The 15,642-nt window shown below is 39.7% G+C and overlaps 1 protein-coding gene across 1 annotated transcript in view; it reads left to right on the forward strand.

Annotated features, from left to right (window-relative positions):
* Positions 1–426: 426 nt before the first annotated feature.
* The window catches only part of LOC124253804 (thrombospondin type-1 domain-containing protein 7B-like), a gene marked incomplete at its 5' end in the record, with an annotated part of 166,278 nt that continues 151,062 nt past the window's right edge, over positions 427–15,642 (forward strand). The window contains 1 exon segment of the mRNA XM_046687653.1: positions 427–541. Within this exon segment, the coding sequence (XP_046543609.1) occupies positions 427–541 (115 nt within the window).

Below are 15,642 nucleotides of genomic sequence, written 5' to 3' on the forward strand. Positions count from 1 at the left end.
TATATCAAGTGGAATTTGTAATGGCCTAAACTGTTTGAGCTTCTGAATAATTTGACACATGGCTCAAGTATTTTGTGTTTGTTTTGAGAAACATTAAACTGTCTTTACAAGGTTCTTTTGCAAACCAGAATAATACTTATGGAATACATTATGACCTGTTGTGATTAATAAGTTGTGAATTATAACACATTCTCATGATGGAGTTGAAATTGTTCATTTGACACTGCATTTAAATAGAGAAGACTTATGAATATGGAAGTGCTTCCATTTCGTTACCACACTTTATGTATTCTTGTCTGTAATTGCCCAAGCCCACCTAATTTGCATAGACAAATGTGATCAAGTATGATATTATTTTTCAGGTCAATCATTGGAAGGTAGATGTGGTGCAAGTAGCATGAGTGTGGATACTGGATACTAAAGTGAACAGGAAATGGAATCGGGATAATCAACGGCCATTTTGGATTCTCCCTTGTGTTCTTGTTGCTGCTGTTCAGATGTAATGATGTCGCAGGACAGAGGGGACATCACTGGGCCACAGGTAGGGGAGACAATACATCTACTTGGCAGGTGCAGCACAAAGTGTATAGGTGTGGACACTTGCAGCAGTTGGCTGTATTCTACTGTTGATGTCTCATGCAGATATCTGGTAACTTGCAGCAGTTGACTGTATTCTACTTCTGATGTCATGGCATATCACCGGGTGGTTTGTAAATCAGTATGTCCTGTTCAACAAGAACCAGCATTTATTCAAGAACTGGTTTAGACTCAACGACACCAGTCTTCCAATCTGGCATCTATCTAGCTATCTCGAAGAAATAGAGTACACAGGTTTCCAATGTAGATATTACTTTCTATTTTTCATTAAAGTATTCTGAACTTCTTGGTGATCTATAGCATACTGATATGTGGTAGGCGCTGAAGGCAACATATTTACAGGAGAACATAAGTATGTCATCAAGTGTTCATATTGGATTTCATTTTTGAGCTCATTTGTTTTGATTTTGATTTTAGTTGCTTGGATGGGACGTTACTTTTGTATTGTGAATTTTAGATTATAATATATATAGTTTCAGCTGTTAATCTATTTACTCAGTGTGAACAGTTAGTGGACAGGTGTTTGGATTGACATAAAAGGTGGATATTGACCATGTAACAGTCTTAAATGTTGGGGCATGGAGTTTGTGCTTACTTCACTGTAGTACGTACCACTAGAAGTAACCCACAGGGTGTTGTCCTCACCCCCATTTATGTCCAGGAGAGACATTATTTTAAACTTGGTGTTGAACCACCCACATTAATCATTACAACAATATGACAACAGCACTTTGATATGTTTCTGGATGATGATGGAACATTGAAATAAAACATTTTTATACAAGAAGATTTGTTTAGAAAGACTTTATTGACATTAGTAATTGCAGATAAGATCCACCTACCCAGTGCTTCATGGAGCGTTTAGATGTCTGTTGTTCACCTTGTCAAGTGTTAATCTGTACAGCCCATGGACACGGCCAGTCAGCACCCACACAGACATGAAGTACTAACTACCCTCTAAATGCAGAACCACATATTGGCATTACATGAACACGATTTAAGATATGCTATTTTGGGACTTTAAGAAACAGTTCCCAAGTGGTTGAGATCAGTGTGTAAGAAGGGTCATTAGCTTGACCCCAAGGGAACATGTGATGAATATCAAAGAACACACTTTACAGTGCTTGGCATCAGATGGTTCCACGATATAGCAACTATATTTCCATTGGAATTTCTACTAGTTATTTTCATAACACAAAATATTCTCAAACTGGTAATTTGCCCCTGGATGTTTTCTTTTGCTGCATTGGTTGTCCCTGAGAATGTTACATTGTAGTCGTCCGAGATGGGAATGCAAGATGTAAGTCTGCTAGTGTTTTCTCTTTCCTGGTTGTACAACACTATCATGTGGAGGCTGGCAGCGCCCACAAGCTATACACCAGCTCCGTGTAACAACCTTACCCAACATCACACAGATATTTACTTGGAGCACATAAAATGAGTACCAAATGTTTGAGACTTGAACTAACATCCTGTACTTTCACTACACATATGGGACGGAGGTACGTGAGAGCACTGGGTAGATCGAAGACCTTCGTGAATGTTATCGATATCCGTTCGGATATATATCTTCTGATTACTAAACCTCATGGCACATATTTCCCACTAAGTATATCAGAGTAGAAACTCCGTGAGACCTATTTCATACTACTGTACAGCATGTGCAGTCTGTTGTATTAAGCTGGCTTCATCCTGGATCATCCAGTCCACAAGTTATATCTACGTTACTTAAATACCGTGCTTGATTGTATCCAGGCAGCCATAATACATCAGTGTTTGTTCCCATAAGTAGGGGAAGATTTGTTTGATACATCATTTGACTATGAATTATATACAGTATTATGATGTATCACATCATTCAGTGTAACCATTTTACAGGATTTCATGCTGCATATGATAGGTTTTGTATTCTCTTGCTTTTTGTCAAAGTTCCAAACTAAATAGAATACTTAAACATAACAATAATGAGTTTTTGACACAAAAACAGATCAAACTAGTTTTTGTTAAAGATTGAAATTTGGCATTTAGGAAATATGTTCACCCTGAAGTATTTCTAATAATCATGAAAGTCCAGAGCAGTTTTATCTCCTAACTGTCCATCTTTGATGTCTGACGACTGTGTAACAATCCTCAAAGTTCTAGGAAACTTCATCCTCTGGTGTTTGTCAATGTGAAGCTTGTCTGAAGCCTAGCTCATCGCTACAGTTGATATCAGGCTTAGATTGTGTTTCCCCTTCAACTAACTACATAGTAAGCTTCTTTGACATCACTTCAAACACTTCAGATGGAATCTAATAATCATTATTGAACTCCCTTTGATTTCCATGAACTGTAGAAGATGTAATCATTATTTCATGATTGTTCACATGCTTGCCTGGAAGTACTGTTTACATCCGACTCTGTTTGGGAAGATCCAATCTGAACTACTTCTGTTGAATGTTTCAAGCTTCACAGAATGTTACAAGAAATGTTGGAGATGCAGGAAATAGGCAGTGCAACAGACCTGTGACATGACCAAAACTGCAGGTTTTAAAGAGTGATCTCTTATAACTGTCCCAACAGCGTTTGTGAATCAGTGCCAGCTGGTGATGATATCAGGTGATAAGGTATCCTAATGATGGCACACATCACAAACAATGCAAAGGCAAGTCAATTGTTTACCTGAAAATGTTAACATTTAAATGGCACAAGTCAGAATAGAGAATTGCATCAGACATCAATTTAGTCAGTGATACATCAGATTTGGAAATGTCCACCCAGTGTCAACCATTGAACTTTTCGATCGCTTTGCCAAGGCTTTGAATGTTCTATATCTGATCTAACAACATTTCAGCAAGAGTTATACATCAAAAGTTGTGAAATGTGGAGACTGAATTCTTGGGGGCACTCTGTGGGCACTGATATTGCTCAACATAAAGTTGGCAAAAGGAAAGTTGAAGTCATCCCCATTGTCATAAAGTCTTGTGGAAGTGTTTTTTCTCTGAATGTTTAGCTTTGATCTCAATATGAATGTGATGAGTCTGTTTCACTTGCCTAAACACATGTGGCCTCTTATCTTTTCATCTGTCTGGCACTCTTCTTCATCAAGTTACATGAAACTTTTTCTTCAGACATCCACAGAAAAACTGCTCTCATCAATATTTACCAGTGTGTTCAAGATTAACACAGACACTATTTGAATTAACACAGGTTTCAATAAATCGTGATTATAAAGAAAATGTGACAATGTCAGTTTTGTGTACTATTTCCCTAAGTGTAACATGGCATGATAGCTTGTGGAGACGTTTGCAGTAAGTTACTCCAAAGGTAATGTGACCAGTGAAGAGTGGCAGGTGGTTTACTTGTACTTTCTCATGATGTGTTTCGTAGTCTGTGGTTGTTGATATTATTGACAGACTGGTGTACAAGGACACGTGTTTAGAGTACACTGCTTCAGCTGTGTAGTAAACACAATATCATACCAGGATATATTCCACAAGTGAAGATGTTATTATACGAGCATGTGTGTCATACTGATTTAAGTAAAGTGCCAGAATTCATGTACTCCTTTCCAAGCAAGAGTGAGGGTAATGTATACTAGGCACATAAAGAAACTGTGCATACAAAAATTTAAAATCTAAATTTATCAAACCTGTGTAGACATTTAAGGATTTAAATCTCAGAGATTATTGTATCAAACCTGTGTAGACACAGTAAGGATTTGCAATACGTGCATTCTGGGAAAGAGAAACAGAGCAAATGAATGCCACACAATACTGTCACTTTGGAAAACTCAATCCCTGCTCTTGCGATCGTTCAAAAAATTAAACGGCTATTGAAACGCATAGCATAGCCAAGGCTCACGTCTGTATAACGTCATGAGGCCATTTGGATGGTCCGTGGGGGAATGTCTCAACGATAAGTGGCCGCACATTTCCACTGCTACCGGAACACCATTTCTACACTGGTGAGATGCTACCAGAACACAAATGAAGTCATCGATCGTCCACGTGTAACAACGCCAAGACAGGACATATGGATAAGGGTGACCCATCTTCGCCACAGGTTTCAGACTGCAGTGATGACTGCCCGAACCATTCCAGGACTTCACCGTATCCACCCCAACACAGTTCGACAATGTTTACGTCATCACGGGATTGACCACGACGTCCCGCCATACGGCCTATCCTGACACAACGTCATCGACAAGCTTGCCGAATGTGGTGCCGAAATCATGTCCGCAGACCCTTGTTTTGGTGGAGAAATGTTGTTTTTACAGATGAGTCCAGGTTTAACATTTCCCATAGTGATGGACATCAACGTGCCTATAGACGTGTGGGAGAACATTATGCACAGGCCTGTGTCTTGGAGATTAATCGCTTTGGTGGTGGTTCCGTGATGATTTGGGGTGGAATAACAGCACGCCAAAGAACTCCTTTGGTGATTGTTCAGGGCAACTTAACTGGTGTGGGCTACAGGGATCAGATTCTTCGACCTGTGGCAATTCCTTTTCTGCAACGTCATGGCCCTGGGTTAACATTCCAACAGGACAATGCCCGCCCTCATACGGCAAGGGTTGCTATGGATTTCTTGCAACACCACAACGTTGACTTACTGCCTTGGCCTGCAAATTCACTGGATCTCTCCCCGATAGAGCATGTTTGGGATGAGATGGATCGACGTCTACGCCGTCTTCCTCATCCGTCAGATAACGTCCTTGACCCTGCAACAGAACTTGTGAGAATCTGGCGTGACATCCCACAAGCCTTCCTTGCACGTTTGAATGGCTCTATGCGTCGTCGATGCACTGCTGTTCTCAATGCCGATGGTCAACATACCCGTTATTGAGCTTGTGACATGGTCGCATGATCTCATGTGGACTCGTGACGTCATTGTGATTGACTTTTCAATTGAAATTCTCCTGAGTTGTTATGGTCTCATGATCCCTCCATTAAAGTTTATATGTACTTTTGACATTGTTATCGTACTTATCAACTGGGATCATATTTCACAATGCAAAGTTTCTTTATGTAGCTAGTATATTATTTTTTACATGACTTTCCAAACGACATGGTGCGCATATGACTGTAAGTAGTTTCTTATTTATTTCTTGATCCTATTCTTAAGAAGAAAAAACCACTGTTCAGTAACACCATCCTACTAAACCAATATTGTCGAATGACATCAACAATCTTACTGTGGCTCCATCTTAACCTCATTTCACAAAAGATTCAACAATGCCATATGGAATAAGTGTACAATACACCCGTGCATGTAAAGTGATATTTGTGCCAATGTATATGCTACTATCACTATGAACTCTGTCATATCTAACCCGTAGAGTGATAAAATCTTGTTGCTGCAAATAGTTGCAAAATTGCTGATAAAAGACAAAAAGGAGTCAATAAAGTCTTGTATGAAACCTTGCCATATGGTTGCACATCCATTGGTGGAAACAACTGTCAAGACTGCGGGATGAGGGAGACATTATTCCGTTTATGATGGAACTCTAGGCATGCACAGTGCAAACTGACACTTGTTCTACCTGTAATATGGTAGTGAAAAAAGTGATTATTGATTTTTTTTTTTTGCTAAAGGTTATCTTCACTTTATCTTCTACTTATTCTATGTCTCAACAAAACAGAGTCATATTAAAGACACAAATACCTGATCCTAAAAGACTGGGTAGGATTTCTGGTAATGAAAAAGTGCCCCAATCGTGACTTTCTGTTTCATGAAAGTCGTTGATGCTTGATAAAGTATCTAGAATAGCTTGCTTTCAAATCAACAATGTTTTTCTTCTTCTTTTTGAAAGAAATTTAAATATTGTGACATGATCCTCAGTGACCTTTTATGTGAGACACTTTTGTTTGTTATATTAGCTTTCTGTACAGCTGTATCTCCATGTGGTGTGAGGTTTCTGTACAGCTGTATCTCCATGTGATGTGAGGTTTCTGTACAGCTATATCTCCATGTGATGTGAGGTTTCTGTACAGCTGTATCTCCATGTGATGAGGCTTCTGTACAGCTGTATCTCTATGTGGTGTGAGGTTTCTGTACAGCTGTATCTCCATGTGATGTGAGGTTTCTGTACAGCTGTATCTCCATGTGGTGTGAGGTTTCTGTACAGCTATATCTCCATGTGATGTGAGGTTTCTGTACAGCTGTATCTCCATGTGATGAGGCTTCTGTACAGCTGTATCTCCATGTGGTGTGAGGTTTCTGTACAGCTGTATCTCCATGTGGTGTGAGGTTTCTGTACAGCTGTATCTCCATGTGATGTGAGGTTTCTGTACAGCTGTATCTCCATGTGATGTGAGGTTTCTGTACAGCTGTATCTCCATGTGGTGTGAGGTTTCTGTACAGCTGTATCTCAATGTGGTGTGAGGTTTCTGTACAGCTGTATCTCCATGTGATGTGAGGTTTCTGTACAGCTGTATCTCCATGTGATGTGAGGTTTCTGTACAGCTGTATCTCCATGAGATGTGAGGCTTCTGTACAGCTATATCTCCATGTGGTGTGATGTTTCTGTACAGCTGTATCACCATGTTGTGTAAGGTTTCTGTACAGCTGTATCTCAATGTGGTGTGAGGTTTCTGTACAGCTGTATCTCCATGTGATGTGAGGTTTCTGTACAGCTGTATCTCAATGTGGTGTGAGGTTTCTGTACAGCTGTATCTCCATGTGATGTGAGGTTTCTGTACAGCTGTATCTCCACGTGGTGTGAGGTTTCTGTACAGCTGTATCTCAATGTGGTGTGAGGTTTCTGTACAGCTGTATCTCCATGTGATGTGAGGTTTCTGTACAGCTGTATCTCCATGTGATGTGAGGTTTCTGTACAGCTGTATCTCCATGTGATGTGAGGTTTCTGTACAGCTGTATCTCCATGTGATGTGAGGTTTCTGTACAGCTGTATCTCCATGTGATGTGAGGTTTCTGTACAGCTGTATCTCCATGTGGTGTGATGTTTCTGTACAGCTGTATCACCATGTGGTGTGAGGTTTCTGTACAGCTGTATCTCTATGTGGTGTGATGTTTCTGTACAGCTGTATCTCCATGTGGTGTGAGGTTTCTGTACAGCTGTATCTCTATGTGGTGTGATGTTTCTGTACAGCTGTATCTCCATGTGGTGTGAGGTTTCTGTACAGCTGTATCTCTATGTGGTGTGATGTTTCTGTACAGCTGTATCTCCATGTGGTGTGAGGTTTCTGTACAGCTGTATCTCCATGTGGTGTGCAGTTTCTGTACAGCTGTATCTCCATGTGATGTGAGGTTTCTGTACAGCTGTATCACCATGTGGTGTGAGGTTTCTGTACAGCTGTATCTCTATGTGGTGTGATGTTTCTGTACAGCTGTATCTCCTTGTGGTGTGAGGTTTCTGTACAGCTGTATCTCCATGTGGTGTGCAGTTTCTGTACAGCTGTATCTCCATGTGGTGTGATGTTTCTGTACAGCTGTATCTCCATGTGGTGTGAGGTTTCTGTACAGCTGTATCTCCATGTGGTGTGCAGTTTCTGTACAGCTGTATCTCCATGTGGTGTGAGGTTTCTGTACAGCTGTTTCTCCACAGAATGTCTTTACATTGAGGATCAAGGTCATTACTCAGTACTTGGGGTTACAGATTGGGTACTGGGTGGTGGAAATGTTAGGCTAACAGCTAGTCTCTTACATGAACATATTGTACAGAAAAAATAAGTCCCCCAATTAGATTCTTGAAATATAATAATAAGGAGCCCAGAGACTTGCTTGAGCGGTTTAGGGTACTCTTGTTTCAGAGTCTGTGTGAAAGACTTGACTTACTGACTTCTCTGTGTCATATACTACTCAAAGACTTGACTTACTGACTTCTCTGTGTCATATACTACTCAAAGACTTGACTTACTGACTTCTCTGTGTCATATACTACTCAAAGACTTGACTTACTGACTTCTCTGTGTCATATACTACTCAAAGACTTGACTTACTGACTTCTCTGTGTCATATACTACTCAAAGACTTGACTTACTGACTTCTCTGTGTCATATACTACTCAAAGAAGTTAAAGAATACATGATTCACTGACATTACTGCAGTGGATATGTTTAGTAATATGAAAGTGTATTCTTGACTTCATTATAGCAGCATATATTTTGTTTGTACTAACATCGTTGGTGGGATGGGATAGCCTCATGCTGACATCAAACTATGATGTGTCTGAAATATTGCTAAATGGTCACATCCTGACTAACCTGGTGTTTCCCTGAAGCTTTAGACTTCAGAATTTCATGTTCAATAATCAAATTCTAAGCAAACATACAAACATCTTAACCTCAAAGAAACCTTCAGAAACTGAATCCTTGTCTATAACAGATTACTTCCATGCTGCAGTCTTGAACTGGAATTGTGTGTTTATCTTGGGTTCTGCAAAGTGAGATGGCCCATGAACCTCCCTGACATTAAATTAGTTGGTTTATTCCTTGTGAAAGTTCTGGAGCCTGTTCAGGTAACATCTACCGCTGGTTAGGTTGGGAGGGGTGATGTTCCCGGCTCCCTTCCATAACCCTCCTGCCATCTCCGTATCTCACAGAGCATGTGTTTATCACACAATAAACACGATATGGAGGGTTTCTTGTGACTTGAAATGACATAGCAGCATCTGAAGATAAAGTTGAAACATTATTTGTGTTGCTATCACAAGGTGCCAAGATGTACTATGGGAAGACCTCCTGGTTTTGTGTGGGCAATCAAAACTCTATCTAATAGGTTTCTGGCAAATGCCACAGAATAATGTACACTGTAATGCCGCTTTAAAAAAACAACAGTAAGATACTTTTCTTATATATTACTCAACTTTTGATAGGGATGATCAGATGTCGTTCCATTTGGATATACACTTGATAAATGGCAATGAGTGTTGTAATTCATGGGGAGATGAAAAATCTTCCTGTGAGGAGTTGAATAGTGTGAAATATTCTTTTGCACATTTTATCATGTTACTGTGTCCTGTATGTCTGGACATCTGTCTGTCCATTCCTCATCCATCTCAAACGACACCCAGATGAGAATTTTAATGTAACTATTTAGGCTGCATACCCAGACCCATGAAGACTTGTGTTTTGACAGGTCTTCAGCAACACAAGCTTGTCATAAGAGGCAACTAACGGGATCGGGTGGTCAGGCTTGCTGACTTAACCGATACATGTCATCCCATTTGTGTGGATCAATGCTGACAATGTCAGTCACTGGATTGTCTGGTCCAGACTCAGTTATTTACAGACAGCTGTCATGTAGCTGGAGACGAGCTGAGTGTAAACAAACAAAAGCCTACCCAAGGACATCACAACACACCAGCTTCCTCCAACACTGAGAGACCCGTGAAGATCCGGGGTAGAATAGGTTTTTCAGAAACCCATGCTTGCCACAAAAGGCGACTTTGCTTGTAGTAAGAGGCGACTAACGAGATCGGGTGGTCAGGTTTGCTGTCTTGGTTGACACATGTCATCGCTTCCCAATTGCGCAGATCGATGCTCATGCTGTTGATCACTGGATTGTCTGGTCCAGACTCGATTATTTACAGAACGCCGCCATATAGCTGGAATATTGCTGAGTGCGGCATAAAACTAAACTCACTCACTCACTCCAACACTGAGTGATGGCATCGGTTGCAATGAGCAGTCAAATAATTAGGTTAGCCGAGAACACTCTCAGGAAAAGTGTAGTATGTTGTAAATCGAATATTCATACTGTTCACCCAACACTCTATATTTCTTGGTGTGACCCTGTAAAAAAGAAAAATTCAATATTTTCCTTTATAGCTGTAGCACTAAAATAGGGCCATGAACTCTTCTCCTTCTCTCAGTGAGATAAACACAGCATTTAACCAGAAACCATGAATACCCTCCATACTATAAAGTACAGACATAGTGAGGGGGTGGGTAAATGATGGGGGTGGGGCCAGGGGGACCGGGTTACAATGTTCTGTCTGACACTGATAACCCACAGCTGGAGCTGAGTACAAAAAGTCAAATTTAATCACTGTTTAATGATATTTACAGTCTGATCAAGAGATCAGTTGCCCTGATTCCTGTATAATGTCCTTCATTATGTAAATGGATACAACTAGGAGTATACAACACAGATGATTACAGTGTGGAGTCACTCACACCATGGCTGAAGTGAGGGAGTCAGTTTAAACAGCTCTTCAGTAGACCCTTCAATTATGTCACAGATTGTCAAGTTGGTGTTGGAGGAGAGCCCATGTAGGTTGTATGGATCCCCTTTGCTGAGACTAAAGGGTGGTTTCATCATGGATATATCAGATTTGAGTCTGAACTGTGTATCCTTGCAGTCAATGTATGTAAGTCTGTGCACAGTTGATTGTGCCATCTTGACCCTCTGGGTCACTCCTGTCCACCCAAAGGTGGAGGATGTAAAGCATCTGGTAGGTCTGATGATAGGCCCTGGTATCATCCCCGATGTCATCTGTAGACAGTGTTGGCTGTGCTACTGAGAGGGAATCATTGCTGTGATAGGATTATGGTAAAAGCCATAACACCATTTCCATGATCGTAAAAAATCACTGCTAAAGGCTGAGTCCACTGCACAATTCTGACTATATCTTAACTTTACTGGCCTGTTGTTAGAGAACGTAGTTGAAGACATGTAAATGTCAGGTCAAGGGCTTATGTCATTTGTCTGAGGTACTGTTTCTGCTAACCTGCATCTCTTAGGTTTGCCAGATGTCAGATTGTGAGTTCGAATCACAGTTTGCCCTGATTACGTTTCCAGGTTTATCAGCACCAACCAGAGTAGTACACATCAGAGACTTAAGCATCAGACACCTTAATGTCAGGGACATAAGTATATATGTCAGATACTTTAAACACAGAGACCTAAATGCTAGAGACCTGCATTAATTTGGGCTACCCTGCTATATTAAGCCAACGCTGTGTTATACAAATGGAATACTGTTTAAACAGGCACTCAGTCAAGGAACAACAGGAAAACCATTGTAAAGTGTGTTTAGTAAAACCTATATTTCTTTATATAAGTCCTGCAATCTTCAAATACATTTTTCTAAATCCACATAGTCACCTTAAAATAGTTCTGAAAAGGTAATTGTACCATTACTGTATTTGTACAGTCTAAACATTATCTGCAATGAAAACGTTATATTTTGGTGAACATCTAAGACTGGCCAATTTGTCTGGCCGCTACATTTCAGAAACGTCCCAGTTACTTATGACTTGACCTTTAGTCACAGTGTGAGCCTGGTGCTCCTATTTATCTCCCACCCAGAGCCAACTTATCCGAATTGTGTCAGTCACTCTTTCCCTGGAGTGCTATAGACACTGGCATCAGAAGACAATGGCCTTGCTCCTCCAACCATCATGAGTGAGTCAGTGGAACTGTATTTGTCATTGGGAAGTGTTCCCTCACATCCAGACCGTCCTTTGACCTTCATCAGTAGTGCAAATGTAGCAATCAAATAATGGCACCCATCGTTAGGTGTATTATCTGTTAACTTTCATCATCCAGTGATTGAAGCAGTCTATATGTTCAGAGATGAAGCATAATAAAATTTGTTGTATTATTATTACTACTTTTGACGATGTCAGTGTAAAAGGGACAGTATTCATTGGTGCCAACTGTGTTTTCCGAGACAGTCTAGACATGAGTCTGTGAGCTCCTCACTCTATACTGCCTCCACCATTACACAAGTTTCTGAATGCATTAATGGCTCCTCTTGTTCAATAAACAGGAATTTGTCTACAATACACTGATTTGATCCAGTTTGATATTGTCATAGATCCCTGTATTTTACATGATTTTCTGATGTTTTTCTTACATTAGGATTATTCATACATTCATAATAAAATGAAAATAACATTTAAATTTCTGTTTAAAAGTTTATGTGGTATAAATAATTCATCTGATGAGTGGTTAACTGGTTTCCTCAGTCGCCAATATGTGCAGAACAGATTTCATGGAGCGTCAAGGGCAAAGGAGTGATGGCAACTATGGATTAATCACTGAAATGAAACACCACATGTTCTCTAAAAGGGTAAGCATGTCCTGCCCTGCTGCTTGGTAAATAAACTACAATGTCTTGTGTTGGTATATTATCAGATTCTCATTTATCTAATGATATGTTATTCATCTTCATGCTGTTGTTGTGGACAATGTGACATGCCTTGTAGGGTTAGTAGTGTTTATAGTGAAGCTGACCAACATGTGCTAGATGGACTATGTAAACTGGTGGAGGTTTTGTTTGACCTGCCATTTACAACTATGTGGACAATATTGCTGCCACACTGAGAGCCTCTATTCGTTTCCCTATATTTGTACAAACCTTTGTATCTCTTCTGGAAGAGGGGCGGTGGGGTAGCCTAGTGGTTAAAGCGTTGGCTCGTCACGCCGAAGGCCCGGGTTCGATTCCCCACATGGGCACAATGTGTTAAGCCCATTTCTGGTGTCCCCCACCGTGATATTGCTGGAATATTGCTAAAAGCGGCGTAAAACTAAACTCAGTCAGTCAGTCAGTCAGTTAATATATGAAAGTGTGAAATATCTGTTAAACTAAATTTGGCCTAACAGTATCAGCGGTAGGGAGATAGGAAACGTAAAAGAAGGACTTTACTGAGGAGAGATTAGTGCAGAAATGAGCAATGCGTTTTTTTCTAAGTCCAATGCAACTTAGTTAGAACAGACCATGACTTCATGCAGATTAATACGCTATGATATTGTATTACAAATGACACTTTTTAAATGCCCATTTTGAAATTAGACTTAGCTTCATTATAAACGATAGCTGACATAAAAAATAATAATAGTTGTTAATGCTGTAACTATTAAGGATGAAGCTACCATTGAGTCTCACTATCACTATAAAAAGAAACAGGTAGGAGGGGTCGTCTCAAAAGCAAAACCAGGACGGGTGTTGCAGACGGTGGTTGGGGTCGGCTGGGGGATAGAGATATCAGCTATAAAAACTATGAGATAAGATAATCAATAGAGACATATTCGATACACATGAAAAAGCATAAAATATGTTTGAGATTATCCCTTGTGCCTGTGCGCAGCACGTGCATTTCATGCCGTGTGAGTCGAGGGTCCGTTGTTATAGCTGGCTGAGCGACCTAATTGCCGTCTATAGTCTGATCTATTGTTTTCAGCAGCTATTCGTATTTTTTCTATGTTTTGTCCCATTTTACGAGTAAACATGCTTATCTGGATAACCTATTACGCATCCCACTGAATGCCCAATTTGGCCGATGTGGGTTATTTCGACATATGCTATTTGCAATTGTGCATATTTTAGGGATACAGAGTAACAGCCTGAAAACAGTTTTTTTCTATTTCCGACAGTACTTTAGTTAACTGTCTTTAGTTCTAATAGGAACAAATGCCTGCATTTTTATGATACTTATCTACAGCAAAGGGTTTATATATTTGAAGAAGATATTTTGTCATTATTTTGATGGATGGATGTTAGTCTGGTTTTTTTATCTGTATATATTATGGATATGTTTTGAAGATTATTTCATTGGTTTGCACTGTAGGACTTAACACAGAGGTTAAGTAGAACTGACAGCCCCATAGTTATCCAATTGAAAGCCCCACAGATCACGGCAGCTGGGAGACGCCCAATAGGCATTCAGTAGCTTCTCAGTCCCAGTGTAACAATATGTATCAATCCACAGGTTCATTGCAATACACTTGTAGTCCTCCTGATATGTACATAAATACAATAGATGTACAAATAGGGAATACAACAGAGTCATAAAGAACATATATTGCAGTACTTCTGTCCTGGTTAAAGCACATACAAATCATAGCCACTCTTTTATAGGTATTTATGAACTAAATTACCAAACATATTCTATGAAAGTGAAGAATTATTTCTTCCATGGACCCATCAATGTTGGTACAATGATGATATATATATCATATATCTCAGACCTCAATTACTGGCACTGGGAGTTGAACCTGCCCCATGAGACCTAACACTTTAACCACTGGACCAAGCAATCCCCCATCACTGAGTTATGTATCAGTACCTACGACATGCCGTGATCAGAAGATTACAAGAACTCTTCTATTTCCTGGGCAATTTCCGTGTTTTATTGCATTGCACTCCTGTTCTAAGGAAATCGTAACCATAGAAACAGTTCAGCAGTGATCATAAAATGGTTGATAACTGCATTTCAACAACCTTGGGGTTTTTTAATGAACAAACAAGATTGATCATATTATTTTCTGAAATAGTGATTATTTGAAATGATAAATACACAATGTGACTATGTGCAGGTGAGAACCCTGTGAGTGTCAAAAAATGTTCCAACCCATTAATTATATCTTGTTGAAGAGTTCAAGGAAATTATACTTTTACCCTTCAGCTCATAAAGTGTAGTAAATGTCATCTCTTGACTCAAAGATAGCACATTTACACACGAGCTGTACTGTGAGTGATTATGTCGGACTCGGTGCCAACTACGTCACAATGACTTTCCCAGTTAGTCATATAACTGCAGTGAACTGCCTGGTTTATGATTAAAAGGTAATGTTTTTAAAATCAATTACTGGAAATAGATAGGTTTCCATGCAGCAAGTAAACAAGCAGATGTAACTTCTTCAAGAACCCGATGATAATGTTCAGGAAGAACTTAGACAATACTTGTTAGAGAGTCATGTGTAACAGAACATGTAGAGAGGTGAAAACAAGGCAGACATATTATTCTGTGTTTCTATTGGGGTGTTTTTGAAACAATGTATAAAGATAGAAGTTATTTGTATGTCACTCATCATGTTTCTCTTGATAGTTAGATGTTTTGGTCCACTGTCTGGCTGCCATATATATTTAAGATAAAAATGATTGATATATTGACTTTGAGAAGCTTTAACTGAATTGTATTTGATTCAATATCTCCGTTGTTTTCCACATAACTTGTTGGACAACCAAGCAATCATGTTGTGGTTGGTGTTCAACCTTTCTTGTGTGATCAGCCTGACAACACCATTATGTTCATGAGGACACCAGGTGTTCTATAACTATCCACACATGGAAACCATTTTAGAAGTTGGGAA

Source organism: Haliotis rubra, unplaced genomic scaffold, assembly GCF_003918875.1.
Source record: "Haliotis rubra isolate DU_JTF1 unplaced genomic scaffold, ASM391887v1 Scf553, whole genome shotgun sequence".
Taxonomy (NCBI): domain Eukaryota; kingdom Metazoa; phylum Mollusca; class Gastropoda; order Lepetellida; family Haliotidae; genus Haliotis; species Haliotis rubra.